The sequence below is a fragment of the Chrysemys picta genome, chromosome 1 (assembly GCF_011386835.1).
Source record: "Chrysemys picta bellii isolate R12L10 chromosome 1, ASM1138683v2, whole genome shotgun sequence".
NCBI lineage: Eukaryota > Metazoa > Chordata > Testudines > Emydidae > Chrysemys > Chrysemys picta.
This window is the reverse complement of record NC_088791.1, coordinates 350,439,698-350,462,425: the sequence shown is the minus strand read 5'-3', so window position 1 is coordinate 350,462,425 and position 22,728 is coordinate 350,439,698. Positions and strand designations below refer to the sequence as shown.

At 46.7% G+C, this 22,728-nt stretch overlaps 2 protein-coding genes across 2 annotated transcripts; both read right to left on the bottom strand.

Moving 5' to 3' along the window:
- Nucleotides 1–2,172: 2,172 nt before the first annotated feature.
- LOC103306744 (olfactory receptor 51G2-like) lies at nucleotides 2,173–3,108 on the bottom strand. Its single transcript, XM_065599098.1, has one exon. It carries the CDS (start codon nucleotides 3,106–3,108, stop codon nucleotides 2,173–2,175), a length of 936 nt encoding a protein of 311 aa, XP_065455170.1.
- A 17,651-nt stretch (nucleotides 3,109–20,759) lies between these two features.
- On the bottom strand, nucleotides 20,760–21,692 carry LOC101945071 (olfactory receptor 51G2-like). Its single transcript, XM_024112026.2, has one exon. The coding sequence runs from the start codon at nucleotides 21,690–21,692 to the stop codon at nucleotides 20,760–20,762; it is 933 nt and encodes a 310-aa protein (XP_023967794.2).
- Between the last annotated feature and the right edge of the window lie 1,036 nt (nucleotides 21,693–22,728).

Sequence of the window (22,728 nt, the reverse complement as noted above, 5' to 3'; positions counted from 1 at the left end):
GGAATATTTTGGATGTATTGCAGTACCCCATAGGCAAAACATTTTAGCAATATTGAGTACCCTGGAACACAGAAGCCGTTTGATACCGGGATTCTGGATTTAAAGTAAACTTTAAAAACCATTTGTCACATTCAGTACAGAAAACCACTTTATTTCTGGGGATACCACTTCCAGCAGCACAGGATAAGCAGCTACTGAGGGGGCTCCCTGCTTAGCAATTTTGTTTAACCCTCACTAGTTAATTTTCATGTTCCATCTGGCTTTTTTACTGGTTAGATTGGTGCTGTGTTAGGCGCTGAGCACCTCTGCATTAATTTCCATTTTTCCAGTTCTTTAATGACATGTTTCAATGAATTTTTTGTTTTGTTTTTTGGGGTATTGGGTATTATTTAATGTATGGAGGAACGTCTCCTTCTAGTGTAACTGAAATTTGTAGCTTTCCTGTATTTAGAGGGTTTGTAGCCCATCCATTTTGTACTTCAGTCCACCTGGATTTCCAGGCTTCTGGTGCAGGAGGTGTTTTTTTTTGTTTTATTGCTTTTACAATTTGAGTAGCAAGCCCCATGGGGATTAGATAAACATCGTCCTTCCCCTCCTTTACAGTAACAGCTTGTTTGAGACAAATATTTGAGAAATGTATGATTATTTTAGTTGCTTTATTGTTTCAGCTCCTCTTACATTTTTTTTTCTGTGATGGCACACGTCTCCTGAATGGCATGTGCACCAAACTAAAGAGGTAGTGTTTTTACATTATACGTTTGCTTGTTTTTTTGTATTTGTAGAGTTTGTAACTGGGTAGGAGCCAACGATCAATTGGAATAAGAGCAAAAGTAAAACTGCGATTGTAGTCCCTGCTTACAAGTAAATGTGCACACCATGCTGTAGCCTACGGATCCACGTGCAGATGACAGTGATTTAGGGCTTGTCTACGTTACCTGCTGGATCGATGGGCAGCGATCGATACAGAGAGGGTCAATTTATCGCATCTTGTCTAGTCTGGAACCCTGACATAGTCCTGATCTGAGGGTCTCAGAGTATCTGAGCACCTTGAATGTCTTTATACTCCCGACACTGCTGTGAGGCAGGACGGGGCTATTATCTATCCGTGCAGAGGCCCAGAGACAGCTAATAGCTTGCCATGGTCACACATCCCAAAGGAATCAAAGCAAACTCTGCTGAATCACAGAGCAATGCAGAGTTTAGAGCAGCCTGGGGGGTGGTAATGACTTCCAAGAGCACAGCCCACTTTGACCAAGTCCCTCGGGCCCACCAGCCACCTGCCCAGGATAGGAGTAGGGTCTGGGGCTCCTTACAGTGGCTTTGGAAACCTGGGCAGCTCTTACCACGGCCCGGCTCTGGCTTCAGGTCTGGAGAGGGGTTGGAGCTTCAGGTAAAAAGGAGGAGCAGGCGGTGGGGTTTCGGGGAAGAGATGGGGCAGAGGGAGGGGCAAAAGGGGAAGGGAATGGAGCACGGGGTTGTGTCTTCAGGTAAGAAATGGGGCAGAGGGAGGTGTCTCAGGGAAAGAGGAAGAGCAGGGGCGGGGTCACACAGGGGATGGGGCCCCTGCATATGTCCCGCTTTTGCCTTTTGAAAAGGTGGTCACCCTACAGTGTATGGGATAGGAGCTAGCTATACCTCTCTGGGGGAGCTGATTCCCATTTCCACCCCTTTGAAATCAGCTGGGGCAGCACAACACAGGGGACGGGGAGGGAAACTGGGCCTCAGTCTCTGCAGCTTTCTTCATGGACTATGGATGTTTAACCAGAGATGGGACAGGGCAGGCCAGGTGTAATGGTAAACAACATCCACCTCCCATCTCTTTATTGTCAATATCGACAGGAATTCTGAGGTCAGAGCAGCCACCAATACGGATCTTTATGGCTCAACATTCCTCCGGTCCCCTGGCTCTCCACGAACACAGTCACTTTGTAAATGCTGGTGCCTGCCTTGGTCTCCTTCTCCCTGGGTGCTGTCCTCCCTCACCAGCGGGTGCGGGCGGTCCCTATCCCATTGCTCAAAAACTTAGATCCTGCCTCAAACTCTCTCTATAGAGAGGAGATGAGTAGCTCATCTTGTCTCAGATGTAAGGGTCCAGGATGGAATAAGGGTCCGTGTCTCGTGTTTTTGGTCTCCCATGTCACCAGCGCTGGAACTGGGTGATGAACTGACCCTTCACTTGATGAACAATCTGATTATCCTCGCACGAAGGTGTTTGCTTTTCATGCTGTACACGACTGGGTTCATCAGGGGCGGGACCAGAAGGTAGACGTAGCCCAGGAAAATCTGAAGCAAGTGAGAAGAGCTATTCCCGAATCTGTGTATCACAGACAAGCCAATCTCTGGAGTGTAGAAGAGCAGGATGACACAGAGGTGGGAAACGCAGGTGTTCAGAGCCCTAAGACACTTCGTCTGGAACACAATGCTCAGCACTGTTTTGAGGATCATCACATAAGAGAGGAAGATGAGCAATGAGTCCAACCCCATCATTAAGAGTGAAACATAGAAGCCATAGATGCTGTTGACTGTAATATCTGAACAAGCTGCCTTCATAACCTCCTGGTGCAGGCAGTAGGAATGGGACAGGACATTGGATCGACAATATCTGAACTGTTTCAGGAGAATGGGGAGTGGGACTACTACGGCTACTCCTCTTAGCACACACACCACTCCCATCTTGCCTATTCTCGGCAGGGTTAAGATGGAAGCATATCTCAGCGGGTCACAGATTGCAATGAAGCGGTCAAAGGCCATAAACAAGAGCACGGAGGATTCAATGCATTGAAGCGAGTGGATGAAGAACAGCTGGGCAAAACAGGCATTGAAGCTGATTTCCCTAGATTTAAACAAGTATATGCCCAATATCGTCGGAATTGTGGCTATTGATAAGCCAAGGTCTGTGATGGCCAACATGGAAAGGAAAATGTACATGGGCTCATGGAGGCTTGGATCTGTTTTTATAATGAACAGAATGACTGAATTTCCTACTATCGAAATAACATACACTAAGCAGAGGGGGATAGAGATCCAGATATGAACGTCTTCCTGCCCAGGTATCCCAGTGAGAAGGAACACTGCAGGTGTGAATTTGGTGTCATTGGCAGGTGACATAATGTCCTGGTGTGACAATGCGGTTCTGGCGGAACCCAACTGAGAGCGCCAACTCAGGACAAATTGCTCAAATAGGGCAGTTACAGCCCAAGGCCGGGGTTTTTTCCACCTCTAAGGCAAACCAAACCAGCCAGACTAAGAGGACTTCAGTCTCACCCCACTGGCTAACTGCAAGTCTCACAAGCAATCTCCTTAGACACTCCAGTTTCCCAGTATTACCACCAGTGCCCCTCGTTATGGGGACAAATGGTTATGAAAACCAATACCCCAGTAAAAGAAAAAGGTTCTCCTGATCCTAAAGGACCAAGCCCCAGACCCAGGTCAATATACAAATCAGATCTTACCCACAAATCACGCTGTTGCCAATCCTTTAGAATCTAAAATCTAAAGGTTTATTCATAAAAGGAAAAAGATAGAGATGAGAGTTAGAATTGGTTAAATGGAATCAATTACATACAGTAATGGCAAAGTTCTTGGTTCAGGCTTGCAGCAGCGATGGAATAAACTGCAGGTTCAAATCAAGTCTCTGGAATACATCCCCCGCTGGGATGGGTCCTCAGTCCTTTGTTCAAAGCTTCAGCTTGTAGCAAAGTTCCTCCAGAGGTATGAAGCAGGATTGAAGACCAGATGGAGATCAGGCATCAGCCTTATATAGTCTTTTCCAGGTGTAAGAACACCTCTTTGTTCTTACTGTGGAAAATTACAGCAACATGGAGTCTGGAGTCACATGGGCCAGTCCCTGCATACTTTGCTGAGGTACAAGGCGTATCTGCCTTCTCTCAATGGGTCCATTGTATAGCTGATGGTCCTTAATGGGTCATCAAGCAGGCTAGGCAGAGCTAATCTCAGCTTGTCTGGGATGTCACCCAGAAGCATAGCATAAGTTTGCCATACAGACAGTATAGAGCCAATATTCATAACTTCGACTACAAAACTGATACACACATATAGACAGCATAATCATAACCAGTAAACCATAACCTTGTCCTAGACACCCCATTTGACCCCCTTTATACAAGATTTGGGTGCCACTACAGGACCTTGGTTGCAACAATGATCTATATGGTCCCAGTTTATGTCAATAACGTCACACCTGGGCAGGTCCAAGGAGTTTTGAACTTTAGTTTCTGAAAGGATAAATAACAGCAGACTAGATGATATTTAGGGAGACATCTTTCTGCTCTCAATGCAAGTCTAGAGACTCCCAGGATCTCAAGGAAAATGAGAAACTATATAGTCTCGGATTTTCACCACCACCAGGAAGATAGGCACTGCCAGACTGGATCAGACATGTGGTCCATTCAGCTCAGTGTTTAGTGGCCATTTCCTAGATTCTTCAAAGGAAAGTGGAAGAAGTCCTGCAATAGGCAGCTATGAGATAACCTGCTCCCAGGGAAAGTTTCCCCCCGATACCCACAACTTAAACATATTTTGTGGTGTAAATCAGGAAGGTTTAGGGCCCTTCCAAGACTTTTTAAAAGAGATCCTCACAACTATAATGGGATTTAATTTTTACCAATATAAACATCCCATCCCTCTCTGAAGCCTGCTAAGCTCTTGGCCCCATAGATATCTTGTGGCTGGGAGTTCCACAGCCTATTGTGCGCTATGTGATTTCACAGTTGTGACCTTCCCATAGACACTCTTTCTGGCCCATTGTATTATGATGTGTGTGCAAACATATGGCAAGTGCATGGTGATACTGGTCATTGTATTTATCTGTTGTCCTGGATTGAAGCTATTTATAAATGTGTCTGCCTCTTTCCAGCACATGGGATAAATTTTTAGGGCCAGGTTCTGAATTCAATATCATTGTCTTCAATGTTATCACTCCAGATTTACATGGATTAATTCATTCAGAACAGGGCTCTATTAACTTTCCCTTACCAAATGCACCAGGTGATACACTTTTACCCCCAAGAATCCCTCCAAGAGGAGCTGAAGTGCTTTGCCTCAGCAATGTTGACTGAATCCAGACAGTTCCTTCACCCTACAAGCTTCTCTTCATTCTCAAAGGTCCTGAATCCTCTCACCATGCAAGGGTCCATAGATATCTGTGAAGTTACAAGATGACACAGATAGTTACTTCAGTTGGGTGGGGGAGGGGTTGGCATCACACATGGGTGAATAGTGGGAACACCAGGTTGCACTAATATCCACTTGAGTGTGCAAGTTATTTCAGCCATGTGCGTGTAAGGGGTGATGGGCGAAAATTACATACAAACACTGTAACACTCCCTTTTTCTGTACCTCAGCTTGCCTCTTTGCTAAAACACAAATCAGCGTTTCTGTTCTCTCATGACTTTTTGGAAAGACTTGCACCTGTATTGCAGAGGGATAATGTTCATGCCCAAATGTAAGTGTCACAAACAGCTTCTGGTCATTTCCCAGGAGAGAGTTTCATTCAACTGTTCACTGATCAAAGAGTTAATAGAACAAACCCATTGCAAACAGTATGTGGAGAACTTCTGAAATACTTTCTAAAGCAAAAGCTATTAAGCAGTAAAGTTACCCCTGATCCTTCCTGTAGCGATTCCAACAACTCTGCTTCTGGCTTTCAATATACAGGCATGCCATGAAAGTTTGGTTTGAAATATTTGTATTACAATGAAAAGTTTTGGCATAACATCTACACATCTGTACTTTAGTACACACGTATCAATCCAGGCTTTCCCCTCTGATCTGCTTTCAGAGATGATTTCTCAGGTTAGAGTGGGACTTAAAATGTAGCGTCTGTCATCGGGATTTCTTCAGAACTTGAAAAGATCGCAGCGTCTCAGCCCTCATTCAGTCGCTTGTCAGCAAACAAAAGTTTAGTAGCTCCTTTCTTCCTGAGTTAATAGCTGACTGGTTCTCTTCAGGTTCTGTTGTCAGTCTGTAGCCTGTCAGTATAGAAAATATTCATTCCCTGAACTCTCACTCTCTAGTACATAGTAACTCCAGCACCTGTTATTCAGGCACAATGAGGGTGTGCAGGAAGTGGATTTCAAAGTCAAATGCATGAGTATTCATGGAAATGGAACTTCATTTCACACAGGAAAGTAGTCTATTGCTCTCTCTCTGTCTCTCTCTGACTGTCTCTGTCCTGTATTCATAAAATCTGTAGCACCTGGGAACAGCATTGTGACAGACATGGAGCTGAGCTGCCATAATGAATCTGTATGATAAACCCAGTTCTTCGGATGTTAACGTTAGAGCTACATTGGGTTGACTGTTAGCATGTTTATTCATAGATTCTAGGACTGGAAGGGACCTCGAGAGGTCATCGAGTCCAGTCCCCTGCCCTCATGTTATGGCTGTACTGGGTGAAACCAGTATGGCTCATGTTAGTTTAGTAGCAGGATGTGGGAAAACAAGCAGAAAGGGAAGCAGCAGCTGGAGAAAAGCCATCTCTCAGTCAGCACTTCAGGGAAGCTGAGAGACAACACTGGAGCTACAAGCTGGGAAGAGCCTATTTCCAGGCTCCAGCCACGTTACACAGCTTGTTTTGCCAGTGCTGGGATTCTGTCCAGAGGTGTGGAATCTGTTACTGAGAAGCTCTTCAGATTGACAGGCAGAGACACCGCTGGGAAGTCTGAAGGCCCTCGGCCTGCCTGGGTCCCCATCAGAGTGGGAGGGCTTGGGGTCAGAGACGTGTACAGACTGTTGTTTTAAAACCCTCTTATTCTCCACTGTTAGGCTTTAGTCCTACTGTTCATATTAAACAGTATTTTGGTTCAAGAAGGCTGGCTGGTCACTTGTCACTAGTCACATGCTCACAAAGGGAAGAACCACAGGTGCCGAACCCACTTGGACCTGCAGGGCAAACACATTCGACCCGCAGTGTGTGGTAGACAAGGTCCCAGTCTGAGGGTGGGAGGATTTCACTCAATGAGAGGGAAAGCTGTTATGCCTGACATCTGGCACTTGGAGACCAGAGACGAGGCAGAGATGTAGCTCTGTAACTCTGAGGGGTATATACAAGGCAGAAATGCTGGAGCTCTCCTCTAGTCAGAAAACAGAAATATTCCCAATTGGACCTGTTACCTGAGAGCAATGCAGGTCTGAATTCCTGCCTTCACAATCAAACCAGAGAATAAAATAATTGTAAATGCATTTGCTGATTACATTCCCAACAGCAAATAAACCTGAGGTAATTTGTGAACTAGTCACTGATATTCCGTGGGGTTTCAGGATCAGACCCAGGATCAGGGGTTTCAGGATCAGGCCCAGAGCACACTGCAGCTCTACAAATGGGACAACTTGAGAAATCCTAACTCAGGGCACTGGAGTTTTAATGCTCCGAGCTCACTTTGAACGTCACATTTCTGTGTTACTTGAATAACCCACCTTGGCTCATGGGCAGATGTAGTGGAGGGGTTGCCGAGCGACCTAGCACTGCTGCCCTCCAGCCCCTGTCACTGAGTCACCCCGACAGCCCAGCTGAGTTTGCTGCCGCAGCACAGAACATCTGCAAATGGAAACAGCTCGCAGCCTTTACACATCACTTTGCATTTTAAAGATAGTGAGACCTGCCAACGTACCCAATTCCTGCTAGAAGGGGAGCCGCTGACACCAGAGGACTTCACCCTAAAGGACAAGGACTCATCAGACAGGTTGCACAGGCAGCAGGCAGTATCTGTTTAGACAGGGAGGTGTAGTAAGCGAAGGCCCTAATGAAGGCCCAGTATGAGGCCTGAGACCTGAACCGAACTAAAGTAATGGTCAAGACTTTGCTAACATAAAGCAAAGTTAAGCTGTGAGCAAGAGGCAGGCCCTGCTCACAGAAGCTGGCAAGAAAAGGGCTGATGTTGCATAAATATATATTCACCTAGCAACGTTAAACATGGTACCAAGATACACTGTACCGGAACATTCCACAGATAACATGGAACAGGCCGACCCATCCCAATGACAGGGGCAAAAGGGTAAAATGATGGATAGAGTTGTTTTCATCGAACCAACATGTACAAGGTGAGAGGCGGCACCTTGCTATGTAGAGGGGTTGCACCTCAATACGTCAGGAGTGATGTGTAACTTGTTTGTACCTGTGTATAAAAATGTATCCCTGGGGTGGTGTCTTTGTCCGGCCACGGGGGGGCAGTGGAAAGTCCCGCCACTGAGCCGGGTCCTTGCCAAGAGGCATCTATTAGTCGTATGCCCGGTAGACTAAGTAATCTACAGGGAACTGCAATTGTGTCCGAGGTCGCAATAAACCTGGCCGAGGTGCCTTTGTACCTTACTAGACTCTGTGGTTATTGGGGGTTCTCGTCGGGTTTGCTGTGTCAGCTATCTGCAGAGCTGGGGCAGCACACAGAGGGAACACACGCACGCAGCCGAGTGATATCAACAGGAGAAAGCAGAAGCACCACACCGGTAGCCTCTCACAACAGGAGGCAGCTGTCCTTATGAAGCATGTCTGCACATTCCCTTGGGATCCACTTGGCCATCAGGGAACCTCAGCTGCTTGGCTTAGTGTGCACCAGCTTTAACCCCATCACAGCCAATGGCAAACTGCAGGAAGCCAAATCACAGGGGATTTGTGGTGATCCTGCCCACCTGGACTGCAGTGCCAGCCCTGCTGCAGGCTCTATTCCTGGAATCCGGGCTTGTCATCACTGTTCACATAACTTTCTCTGCTAGATTGAAGAGCCTTTTGTTAAACATTTGTTCCTCATGCCAGTACGTACAGACTGTGACCAAGTCACCCTTAACCTTCTCTTTGTTAAGATAAATAGATTGAGCTCCTTGAGTCTGTCCCTCTAAGGCAGGTTTTCTAATCCTTTAATCATCCCCATGTCTCTTCTCTGAACCTTCTCCAATTTATCAATGTCCATCAAGAGCTGTAGACCCCAGAACTAGACACAATATTCTGGCAGCAGTCACACCAGTGCCAAATAAAGAGGTAAAATAACCTCTCTGCTCCAACTTCAGATTCTCCTGGTTATACATCCCGGATTGCAGTAGCGTTTTCGGCCGCAGTGTTGCATTGGGAGCTCATGTTCAGCTGATTAACCACTATGATCCCCAAGTCATTTTCAGAGTAACTGCTTCCCAGCACTGCGTCCCCTATCCGGTAAGGATGACCAGCATCCTTTGTTCCTAGAGGTAACCTTTACATTGAGCCGTATTAAAACACATATTGCTGAAGAACAGAGGGACTGAATGAGTTTCCCAAAGTCACAGAAGAAGTCAGTTCAAGAGCCTGGAACTGAAGCAAGTTCTTCTGTATCTCAGGCCAGTACTTTAACCCCTGAGACATCCTTCCTTTCTAGGGCTAGTGGCTGGGGCAGGGCAGCTGTCTGCTCAGCATTGTGAGATTACCTGAAACTCAGAGAATTAAGAGTTTTAGTTTGCTTTTTGGAGCTGTTAATGCTTTGGTACAGCACGTAACAGGTTTTTCCCCCCAGTACCAGTACTCTGCATGATTATACTAACACTACAGAATTTTTTAACACTAGGATACAACACGAAAGGGAAGTTATTGTTGGGGCAGCCAAAGCAAGTGTTTTCATTAACCCTCTTTTCAAGCTTCCCCATGCACTAGCTGCTTCTTTTGTTTAGGTTTATTGTGTTTTTTTTAACGAACAACCCAGTAACTACTGCACAAACCCTTTATGCTCCTTTTCTGTTTTACTTACTAGCAAGATATTGTTTCTATACTTCACAATTTTTTTGCTTGCAACAATTTTTTAAACATTTTTACAGCAGTATGGAATATTGTGGGCGTATCACCGTACCCCATAGGCAAAACATTTTAGCAATATTGAGTACCCTGGAACACAGAAGCCGTTTGATACTGGGATTCTGGATTTAAAGAAAACTTTAAAAACCATTTGCCACATTCCGTACAGAAAACCACTTTATTTCTGGGGATACCACCTCCAGCAGCAGAGGATAAGCAGTTACTACGGGGGCTCCCTGCTTAGCAATTTTGTTTAACCCTCAATAGTCAATAGTTAATTTTCATGTTCCATCTGTTTTTTTACTGGCTAGATTGGTGTTGCATTAGGCACTGAGCACCTCCGGATTAATTTCTGTTTTTCCAGTTCTTCTACGACTTGTTTTAGTGAATTTTTTTGGTTTGGAGTATTATTTAAGGTATGGAGACACACCTCCTTCTAGTGTAACTGAAATTTGTACCTTTCCTGTATTTAGAGAATGGGTAGCCCATCCATTTTGTCTTTCCGCCCCCCAGGCTTTCCAGCCTTCTGGCGCGGGACGTGGCTTTTTCAATTTTATTGCTTTTAAAATTTGAGTAGCAAGCCCCGTGGAGGTTAGATGAACATCGTCCTTGCCCTCTTTTACAGTAACGGCTTGTTTGACACACATATTTGAGAAATGTATGATTATACTTAATTGCTTTATTGTTTCAGCTCCAATTACATTTTTTTTCTGCGATGGCACACTTCTCCTGAATGGCATGTGCACCAAACTGGAGAGGTAGTGTATTTACATTATGTTTGCTTGTTTTTTTGATATTTTTTGTATTTCTACAGCGTTTGTAACTGGGTATGAGCTAACGATCAATTGGAATAAGAGCAAAAGCAAAACTACGAATGTAGTCCCTGCTTACAAAGAAATGTGCACACCGCGCTATAGCATATGGATCCACGTTCAGATGAAAAGGACTTAGTGTCATGCGGGACATGCTTATCAGAAATCCAATAAAATGCACAGCGCCACCTAGAGACAAAAACACAGCACCAAATGAAGACCAGATCTGTCTGGAGGAATCATCTTGGCTAGTTATTCACGGCTATGGGTAGAATGTGCACAGGAAGGGTTTTTTTCCCTAAAGCTTCTCACGCCCATCCTGGAATATACCACACATCACCGGGGGACCCATCCCCAGTTTGAAGACCTCTGGATTAGATGAGCTAATGGCTAATTCTGGCCTTAAACTCTATGACTCTATGAATCAATGTCTTGAGTGGATCGTTACCTTGGATGCAACTTGAAAAAGTTGCTCCTCTGAATGCTGATAGGCACTCAATAAGGATAGATGATGGAGAAGAAGAATCGTGATTGTCACAGTAAAATTGGGATATATGGTCTCTTTACACTCTAAACCAGGTCCTTTCATATCTTGGGGCAAATCTCACAATAATCACACTCTTTGAGCTGGGGACAACACACCATCCATGATAAAAGCTTATCACCAAGCAGGTCTGATGGGACATCTCAGTCTCTTCCCTTCGGGTGCTTGTGGCCAGAGCTATTCAGTCACTCCCAGCCTCCTTAAAACTAGTAGGTTTATTGGAAAACTGCACAAAGCATTAGAGAAAATGGTTTTACAATTACAAGTATCAGGGGGTAGCCATGTTAGTCTGTATACACAAAAACAACGAGGAGTCCGGTGGCACCTTAAAGACTAACAGATTTCTTTGGGCATGAGGATTGTGGGTAAAAAGAAGTGGTTTTTTTACCTACGAAAGCTTATGCCCAAATAAATCTGTTAGTCTTTAAGGTGCTACTGCACTCCTCCTCATATTTTTTTAAAATAACAGGCAGCTGTCACACGTCTACATTCATCTATCTCACGTCTCACTACAAGCTGAGGGAGACAGGCGTTGCTCTGGAGATACAGGAACAGAACTGGCCCAATTTACATTCTTTTGGGACACCAAGGAGCTTTTGGGATCCAGCTTCACTACCTTGTGTCTCTGAGAGCATCTTCCCATCTCTTTGCCCCTTTCTTGTGGAAGCAGCCTTTGCTGAAACCTGTGTGAGCCTGGGCCCAGTCACCATAGTGCTCAGCCATGTCCGTGTTACAAGGCCAAGGGGTGAAGCTGACCTTTGCCCTCAGACTACTTTCTCCCAGCCAGATCATCTAAGATGATGCCCCCGTGGCCATTGCTCCATTGTTTGACATTTACACACTTCAGCCTCTATGGCTTGCAAACACTGGTCCGGTGACTGTCCAAATCCCCCAATGACCCCGTGATACTCCAACACTCCCCTGAGAAATCCACTACCGACCCCTCACTGTCTCGCCGAGCACCCCTGCCTTGCCCATGGTCACACATGGCACGGGAATCAAACCTAACTCGGTTGAGTCACAGAGCAGTGCCAAGGCCACAGGACCAGACTTCCAACTATCAGAGCATTGACAGGTCCAGCTGGCATCTTTTGTGCACTGCAGAAAGCAGGAACTCTCTACAGTACTCCCGGGGTACATCCTTGGGTGAGGGACACAAGCTGGGGGCTGATCTCAGACCCCCCAGCGACCTGCCCAGGGCAGGTGGAGGGTCTGGAGCTCCTGACAGTGCCTCTGGCACCCTGGACAACTCTTACCATGGCACAGCTCTGGCTTCGGGCCTGGAGAGGGGGAGGAGCCTTGGGTAAAGAGGAGGAGAAGGCAGGAGCGTAGCTGGGGGGGAGCAGCCGCTCCCCCACTGAGCACATTCTCCAAAAGTGGCGCCTTGGGCGTCCACTCCGTGGGTGCCCCGGTCCCTGCCCTGCCCAGCTCACCTCCGCCTCTACTCCGCCTCCTCCCCTGAGTGCGCCCGTGTTCTGCTTCTCCCCCTGGCTCCCAGTGCTTGGGCCGCAAAACAGCTGATTTGTGCGCCAAGCCTGGGAGGGAGGGGGGAGGAGGGGGAACGCGGCGCGCTGGGGAAGAGGCGGGGCCAGGGTGGGGATTTCAGGAGGGGTCCAATGGGGCAGGGAGGGGGTGGAGTCAGGGCGAGGCCTGATGAGGGGTGCTCGGGGAGGACAGCTGCAGCTGGAGGCGGGAAGCAACCAGGCACGCTGAGGGGCCAGGCGGGCAGGGGAGGCATGGAGGAAGGACGTGAGGACCCCCTGGCTCCCAGCTCGCCCGCCGACCAGATGCAGCCCTGGCTAACTGTGTAGGCAGGGCTCGGGGGCGTGCTGGGGCGCGGGCAGCCTGAGGTGGGAGAGCTGAGGCTGAGGCCCCGTGGGCAGCCCAGAGCCTCAGAGCGACTGGAGCCTTAACCCCGAGAGCCTCGGTCCTGCCTCTGCCCACCGCCGCCCAGCCTCTGAGCTCTCCCTTTCCCGCCCCCCAACCCCCCAGCCCCTGCTTCAGGGCCAGAGGCCACTGCCCCTGAGTCCCCACCACTGAGCCTCCCCGTCCACCGCTGGGGGTCTCTGGAGGGGGCAGTCAGGGAGCAGGGGGGATTGGATGGGGCATGGGAGTCCCGAGGTCTCTCAGGGGGCGAGGGTTTATAGGGGTCAGGGCAGTCAGGGGACAGGGAGCAAGGAGGGTCCGGAGGGGCAGTTAGCGGGGGGGTCTCTGGAGTGGGGGTCAGGGGACAAGGAGCTGGGGTCTGGGGTGGTGGATGAGTCAGGAGTTCTGGGGGGGCTGTCAGGAGGCAGGGGTGTGGAGAGGGGTTGGGGGAGGCAGGGAGCGGGGGGTTGTATGGGTCGGGAGTTCTGGGGGTCCTGTCAGGGGGTGAGGAGGAATTGGATAGGCGTGGGAGTCCCAGGGGTCTGTCTGGGGGTGGGGGTGTGGATAAGGGTCGGGGCAGTCAGGGGACAGGTAGGGGGTGGAGTCCTGGGGGGCAGTTAGGGGCAGGGGTCCCAGGAGGGGGTAGTCAGGGGACAAGGAGCAGGGGGGTTTGGGGGTTTTGAGGGGGGAAGTCAGGGGGCAGGAAGTAGAAGGGAGTGGATGGGGGCAGGACTAGGGCAGGGGTTCGTCTAGGGTGTGGCTCCCTGGGTGCACACCCTAATGAAATGGGCTGCACATGCCTATGCGCACATCCCATCCATCCCCCACCCTCTGTCCCCCAACAGACCTGGCCCCTAGCTGCCGAGCCCTCCTGCTCCCTGCAGCAAGACCCGTCCCCTCCCCTGGCTCTGTCTGTCTGTCTCTTTCCCCCGCTCATCTTGCTGCTTATTGTCAGGATCTGAACCGGAAGCGATTACGTTGCTATGGGGAGAGGTGTCTCCAAGGGACCCGTCACTTGTGGCTTGAGCGCTAGCCAGTGAAGTCAGACACCAGAAAGGTCTGTCCTTGGGAGGAGTGATGCAGACCCCCCCACCGCTCCTTGGAAAAGCCCTCTCCACAATCTTCCCACTGGACTCACTTCTTCCTCAAACTCCCTCCCCCAGCATCTCTGCCCCTGGAGCCCTCTCCCCCATAAACCTTCCAAAATCTCCTCCCCCTTCCCAATCCTGTAACCTCACCTCTGTAATCTCTTCTCTCCCAAAAGACCCCCCAACACCCACCCAGAATATCCCAACTCCAGGACATTCCCCTTCTCTGGAATCTTCTGATCCTTGCCTCACGCAGAAATTACCCAGGGATTACCCACCCAAGAGTCAACCCTGGAACCCTCCCCCTTCCCCAATATCTCCTCTAAAACCCTGGACCCCTCCTCTCTGCAGCAGTCCTTCTTTGGAGACCCCCCAACCAACACTTTCAGCATAGTGCCCTACCAGAACAGGACTGCCACTCTCCCATACCCTCTTCCCCTACCAGACGCCCACTCCAGATCTCTCCTGATGCCACTGGGATCTCCCTCTCTCTCATATCCTCACTGGACTCCCCTTGCCGCAAACTTCAGAATCTATTTGTCATCCTCTACATCAAACTTGGGCAACAGTTGTTATCCTTCTAAAGTAGTGAACTGAACTGTTTGCGTGCCTGGGGGTGTTTATGCATGGCAGGGTGTGTGGGTGACCGATGAACTGTGTGTCAGTGTGTGTGTTTGGGGGAGCGCATCAGTGTCCATGCTCTGTGTGTCAAAGTGTATGTGCTTCTGAGTGTGTATTTGGATGTGTTGCTGTGTGTATTTGGGGATGTCTGTGGAAATGTTTACATTTCTACGCAGGACAAAAAAGCACTGACGAAAGAACGCCTATGAAAGAGCGCATTCCGATACAGGTACCTCCAAATAATTTTTGAGTGGTGTCATTTTCTTCTGGACAAGCTTCGCAGCCTCCTTGCAAGTGAGGAGCTAGTGCTCCGGACTTCTCCTTCATTCATTTATAACCCAACCTGCCTGGTGATGTCATCAGCGCAACCAGGTCCAATCCAGCCCCCTGTTTAGCAGGAATCTCGACTTGCTCTCACTTCGCAGGAACAAATGACACATCAGCGGGACTTGCTTTTTTCGTGCAGGAAAGCCCCTGGTACCGGGCAGTAGCTTCCATCACATAATCAAATGCGGTAGAAACGTCCTCTGTACACTTGTAACACTTACCACTACAGCATTAGTCAGTCTTGTAATATGTGAATCCCTTGCAAGAGCCAAGAGGCCCACATTTTTTTAAACATTTTGTCTTCGCCCTTTTGTCGGTGCTTTTTTTTTAAATCGGTTGACATGTACACTCACTCACCCAGGCACCCACCCAAGCACGCATACTCATAAGAATTGTTTCCTGCAATATAAACAAATGCTGAACCCTTTGGATAATTTCAAATAGTTCAGTCTGTTTGATTACTTCTTAGTGTGCGGATTGTTTTCGCTTCTCCTCTACTTTTGAATAAAGTGGCACCTTTTCAACAAATCATTTAACACTTTGCTGACCAGATTCGATGAGCATCAAATTCATAGAGCTGTGAAATTGACCTGGCTGTCCTGTGGACAGTTTTTTTAAATAATTCACATTTTAAAAACAATCATATATTGTTCATATTTATTTTATTTGTTTCTGAGAAGGGATGGATAAGCGCATTAAGAAGAAGAAACTATCTGGGTGGGACAGCAAGAAGATGAAGGAAGATGCAAATCGAGTAAAAGAATCGCCAAAATATGTGAAGTTGAAGGCCTACTTTTCATTCGATACGCCCACGACGTCTTTTGCACCAGAGGCGGAACATTCTGAACACTTGCTACCTACCTTCAGCCCAAGAGCTGGAGATGGTGCCCCGGCTGTTATGACTTCACCAGAGGTAAAACCCTCTGAAGACTTGCTAGTACCTACCTTCAACCTAGGAGCTGGTCACAGCATCCGGGCTGCTAACGGCTGCACAGGTAGGGGAAGTGGAGTCCTCAGAAGACCTGATTACTTCAGCAGACTATCATGCAGAGGACAAAAATGACACAGTAAGACTCCGTGCTATTATTGACACACATAGGGAATACCCAAACAGATCCACACTTGTTTTGTGACACACCTGTAACACTTGATCTAGTATGGGCTCTGCTTGAGTTAGGCCCTTGTCAGCCAGGATGTAAAGATAATTTTGACAATTTTCCAAAAAATGAAGCTGGACGTCATTTCCGTGCAACTTGGTACAAACAAAAACAAGTGAAAAGTGTTCATACAATCAACCGGCACTGGCTGGTATACTCACCAAGAGCAAACACTATGATTTGTTTTGCTTGTTGGCTTTTTGCAAATCGGTCGGATGCTTGGAGTGATCCAAAAACTGGTTGCAAGAAATTTGCTAAAGGTACGCACAAAATTGAAAAACATGAAAAAAGTGAAAGTCACAAAAGAGCAGAGAAAGAACTTTTCCTTACCAAATTCCGTTTGTTCAACGATAGAACAGTCTTGGCTGGTCTTCTAACGGTGGAAAGGAAAGAGATAGAAAAAAGTAGGATGATTTTACGACGTATTATAGATGCAGTTCTCTTTTTGGGAATTCAGGGATTGGCATGCCGCGGTCATCGCGAGTATCGAGGTTTAGGTTCCCCAAGTACAAATGAAGGCAATTTTTTGGAACTTATTAAGCTGTTGGCTAAAAATGATATATTACTGGAACAACATTTATTACTGAGTGATCGAAATGCAACATATCTCAGTCCTGACATACAAAATGATCTGATACAATCCTTATCAGCCGAGCTTCTATCAAAGATAGTAGCTGAAATCAAAGTAGCTAAGTACTTTGCTGTAATTGTTGACTCTACTATTGATATCAGCAGAACTGATCAATTTTCTTTATCCTTACAATATGTAACAGTAAACGGTGATGCAATGGAACGATTTATACAATTCAGCGAATTATCTGGAGCAAGTGCTGAAGATTTTTTCAACATTCTTCTTTCAGCAATCAAAAACTTGGGGTTGTCAATAACTATGTGTTACGGTCAGTCTTACGATGGAGCAAGCACCATGTCGGGTGAAATATCAGGTCTCCAAACTAGGATACGGGAAATTGCTCCAAATGCACTCTTTACGCACTGTTGTGCACATAATTTTAATTGAATTCTGATTGATGCATTACGATCCAATATTCAAACTCGGTTGTTTTTTGGAACTCTTGAAAGTCTGTATAGTTTTTTTTCTGGCAGTTTACCTTGTCTTTCAGTACTAAAAGAAGAACAATGCAATCTTATTGACTCTTTCGCACTAACTCTAAAGAAACTTTGTGATACCAGATGGGCATCTAGAAAGTCAGCAGTGGATGCAGTCTTACAAAATTTACCAGCACTAGTAATTGCCCTGCAAAGAATTGTGGATGGTGAGATAAAAAACTGTACTCCTAAACAGCTCACTGAGGCAAAGGGTATTCTGGCAACACTCGATACTTACGAATTCTTAGTTCTTCTTATATTCTGGAGTAAAGTGCTAGAGAAGGCTTTCCATTTATCCACATATTTACAGAAAAGTAGTCTAGATCTGGTAACAGCTTCTCATTTGATTCAGATTTTTGAAAATGATATGACAAACATTCAAAGTGAATTTGAATCTGAATTCAAACAGGTTGAGAATGAAGCAACCGAGTTGGCTCGAAAATGTGATATTACTACAGAATATAAGCAGCACAGAATACGACAGAGAAAAAGATTCCATGATGAAATTGCAGAGGATAAAGAAGGAATATTTGATGCCCGGAAGAAATTCATAGTTGAATCCTACTTAGTGTCCTTAGATTCTGTTATAATTAGCACGAGTAAAAGATTCGAGCATTTTAAAAATGTGGCTGCCAAATTTAGTGGTTTAGATCCAATGCATTTTGACAACGTGGATAATGTAAACAAATTAGAATTTTTGGCAGACGTACTCAGATGTGATCAACAGTCAAACTGAAATTGTGGAAGAGTTTCTTTCATTTAAAGACATGTACAAAGAGATAATGAGCACTAGCGGTAGGGTAAAGTCAAGGGTCGACAAGAAACTCACCATCCACAGTGTACTGAAATTCATGATCGCCAGTGATATGTGTTCCATTTATCCTAATCTTTCGAGATTGTACCACATTTTTCTGACCTTGCCAATAAGTAGCGCAGTTGTGGAACGATCCTTTAGCTGGCTCATAGATTCATAGACTCATAGACTCTAAGGTCAGAAGGGAACATTATGATCATCTAGTCTGACCTCCTGCATGATGCGGGCCACAGAAGCTGACCCACCCACTCCTGGACTAATTCTTTCCCTTGACTCAGCTGTTGAAGTCCCCAAATCATGATTTAAAGACTTCAAATCACTGAGAATCCTCCAGCAAGCGACCCCTGCCCCATGCTGCGGAGGAAGGCGAAAAACCTCCAGGGCCTCTGCCAATCTACCCTGGAGGAAAATTCCTTCCCGACCCCAAATATGGCTATCAGCTGATTCCTGAGCATGCAGGCAAGATTCTTTAGCCAGACCCTCTGGAAAAAGTTCTCTGTAGTAACTTTTAATATCCCATCATTGACCATGGTTACTAATTACCAGCGACTGCACGTTATTGACCTATTGATTAAAATCACTTTATCCCCTCAAACCATCCCCTCCATAAACTTATCAAGCTTAATCTTAAAGCCAGAGAGGTCTTTCACCTGCACTGTTTCCCTCGGAAGGCTGTTCCAAAACTACACTCCTCTGATGGTTAGAAACCTTCGTCTAATTTCAAGCCTAAACTTCCCGATGGCCAGTTTATATCCATTCGTTCTCGTGTCCACATTAGTACTGAACTGAAATAATTCCTCTCCCTCCCTGGTATTTATCCCTCTGATATATTTACAGAGAGCAATCATATCCCCCCTCAGCCTTCTTTTGGTTAAGGTAAACAAACCAAGCTTCTCGAGTCTCCTTTCATACGACAGATTTTCCATTACTCGGATCATCCTAGTGGTCCTTCTCTGTACCCGTTCCAGTTTGATTTCATCCTTTTTAAACATGGGAGACCAGAACTGCACACAGCATTCCAGATGAGGTCTCACCAGTGCTTTGTATAACAGTACTTACACCTCCTCATCTCTACTGGAAATACCTCACCTGATGCATCCCAAGACCACATTAGGTTTTTTCATGGTCACGTCACATTGCCGACTCATAGTCATCCTCAAACTTATAAAGACCTATCTGCACTCTACAATGGGTGAAGATAGATTGTCTGGGTTAGCTTTGCTCTCCATTGAAAGACAATTGGCTACTGAAGTAGATTATAATAAAGTAATAAGTAACTTTGCTAGAATGAACCTTAGACGAAAGAGGCTGTTGTAGTTGCTTCATAGATTATCATATTGTTTTGATCTTATCTTTGAAGTGTAAAATAAGTAAATAACACGTGTTTTTATTATATTTTGATTTTATATACAATATAAATAATGGCATACTGTTAAACTGTTTTTATATTTTAAATGCAAAATAACACCCGTACTTGTAAAACAATATCATTCTTGTGTTTTTATTTTAAGTACAAAATAAATACGTATAACGAATTTAAAAGTATGTAATTAGTAATTTGATATGCCAGGTGGCGCCTTTTTTTATGTGTTCGCTCCCCCTGATGTTAGAACCTGGATAGGCCACTGGGAGAAGGGGGTGGGCGGAAGGGATGGGAAGAGGGAGTGGCCTGGGGGGGAAAAAAATGGCAGGGGTTGCGTCAATGTGGAGACGTGGCTCTTGTATATGTTCTACTTTTGCCTTTGGAAAAGGTGGTCACCCTACACTGAATGGGCTGGCTGGGGGAGGAGCTAGCCGTGCCTGTGATGGGGAGTGGATTCCCTTTTCCAAACCTTTGCATTGCTAGGGCAGCACAAACAGAGGGAGGAGGAGGGAATCTGGGCCTGAGTCTCTTGACAGGACACCTGTGTGTCAGACCCTCACTCACACACGCAGCTCTGTTCTGCCTCGGTGGGGAGTGGGCTCAGAAGGTGTTCAGTGGACAGAGCCATCAGTGGGGGGCGGTGAGGACATACTGCCTGGATGGCTTCCCCTGGGGCTCCTACATTAATCATGTCTCTGACACGGCTCAGTCACAAGCACCTGGCTGAGGGCGTAGGGGAAGGGTGGGTGTCCGTACCCCTTGAACAGCCCCTGAACACAGTTACTGCAGCACCCATGGATCACACAGCACCCAGAGCGCTCAGGAAGAAGCAGGACTGTGAGTGCAGAACAGCTCTGCAGCTTTCCTCATGGCCTGTGCATGTTTAAGCAGAGACAGGACGGTGTGACAGGCCAGGTGCAATGGGAAACAACATCCACCTCCATTCTCTGTATTGACTGTATAGCCAGGAATTCTGAGGTTGGAGCAGCTACCAATACAGCTGTTGATACACCAATATCCCACCAGTCCCCTGGCTCTCCACGAACACGGTCACTTTGTAAATGCTGCTGCCTGCCTTGGTCTCCTTCCCCCAGTGCCCTGTCCTCTCTCACCAGCCCCTCTCCCATTGCTCCAGGCCTTAGACCCCGTCTCAACCTCTCTCTATAGAGTGGAGATGAGTAGCTCATCTGTTCTCAGATATAAAGGTCCAGGATGGAATAAGTGTCCATGTCCCATGTTTTTCATCTCCTGTGTCACCAGCGCTGGAGCCAGGTGATGAACTGAACCGTCATTTGATGAACACCCTGATTATCCTCGCACGAAGGTGTTTGCTTTTCACGCTGTACATGACTGGGTTCAACAGGGGCGGGACCAGCAGGTAGATGTAGCCCAGGAGAATCGGAAGCAAGTGAGAAGAGCTATTCCCGAATCTGTGTATCACAGTCAAGCTTATCTCTGGTGTATAGAAGATCAGGACAACACAGAGGTGGGAGACACAGGTGTTCAGGGCCCTGAGGCACTCTGCGGGAGATGCGACGCTCAGCACTGTTTTGATGATCATCACATAAGAGAGGAAGATGAGCAGCGAGTCCAACCCATTAATTAAGAGTGAACCAGACAAGCCGTAGATGCTGTTGACTGTGATGTCTGAACAAGCCAGCATGATGTCCTGGTGCAGGCAGTAGGAATAGGACAGCACATTGGCTCGACAATATCGGAACCGTTTCAGGAGAAGGGGGAGTGGGATTATTACGGCTACTCCTCTTAGCACACACACCAGTCCCATCTTGGCTATTCTCAGCAGGGTTAAGATGGAAGCATATCTCAGTGGGTTACAGATTGCGACAAAGCGGTCAAAGGCCATCAACAAGAGCACGGAGGATTCAATACATTGAAGCAAGTGGATAAAGAACAACTGGGCTAAACAGGCATCAAAGCTGATCTCCCTAGAGTTAAACAAGAATATGCCCAGTATCGTCGGTATGGTGGCTATTGATATGCCAATATCTGTGACTGCCAACATGGAAAGAAAAATGTACATGGGCTCATGGAGGCTTGGATCTGTTTTTATAATGAACAGAATGACTGAATTTCCTACTATTGAAATAACATACATTAGGCAGAAGGGGATAGAGATCCAGAGATGGACGTCTTCCTGCCCAGGTATCCCGGTCAGTAGGAACACTGCAGAGTTGAAGCTGGTGTCATTGACAGCTGACATAATGTCCTGGGCAGGTCAGAGGAGTTTTGAACTTTTCTTCCTGAAAGGAAAAAGAACAGGAGACGAGCTGATATTTAATGAGACATCTTTCTGCTCTGAGTGCAAGTCTAGAGACTCCCAGGAGCTCAAGGAAGATCATCAAAAACATAGTCTTGGATTTACACCATTGATAGGAAGATAGGCACTGCCAGACTGGATCAGACCTGCAGTCCATCTAGCTCAGTATCCAGTGGCCAGGTCCAGATGCTGCAGAGGAAGGTGGAAGAAACCCTGCACTAGACAGCTGTTCCCTGTGAGATAAAGTTTCCCCCTGACACCCACTTAGGGCCCTTCCAAGACTTTTTTAAAGAAACCCTTACAACTATAATTGGATTTACCTGTTACCTATATAAACAGTTTGTAGCCTTCTCAGGTCTCGCCTCATAGATAACTTTTGGCAGGGAGTACCACAGCCTATTGTGCACTGTGTGATTTTACAGTTGTGACCTTCCCATAGACACCCTTTCTGGCCCTCCACTTCTGATTGTGGCCCATTGTATCATAACATGTGTTCAAACTCATGGCAAGTGCGTGATGGAAGTGGTCATTGTATTTATCTGTCCTGGATTGAAGCTATTTATAAATGTGTCCGCCTCTTTCCAGCACATGGGATAAATTCTTAGGGCCGGGTTCTGAATTCAATATCATTGACTTTAGTGGTATTACTCCAGATTTACATGTGTAAATTTGATCAGAACCGGGCTCTATTAACTTTCCCTTACCAAATGTTCCTGGTGATACACTTTGACCCCCAAGAATTTCTCCAGGAGGAGCTGAACTGCTTTGACTGGCCAAAGTTGACTGAATACAGAGAGTTCGATCTGACTGGCCAAAGTTGACTGAATTCAGAGAGTTCGATCTGACTGGCCAAAGTTGACTGAATTCAGAGAGTTCGATCATCCTACAGCCTTCTCTTCATCCTCACAGGACCTCCATCCTCTCCCAATGCAGTGGTCTGTAGATACTTGCATGATTACAAGCTAACACAGACAGTTAC

Bases quoted from the DNA above. Each gene is read 5' to 3' on its own strand.
- LOC103306744 (XM_065599098.1), bottom strand. From the start codon at position 3,108: ATGTCACCTGCCAATGACACCAAATTCACACCTGCAGTGTTCCTTCTC.
- LOC101945071 (XM_024112026.2), bottom strand. From the start codon at position 21,692: ATGTCAGCTGTCAATGACACCAGCTTCAACTCTGCAGTGTTCCTACTG.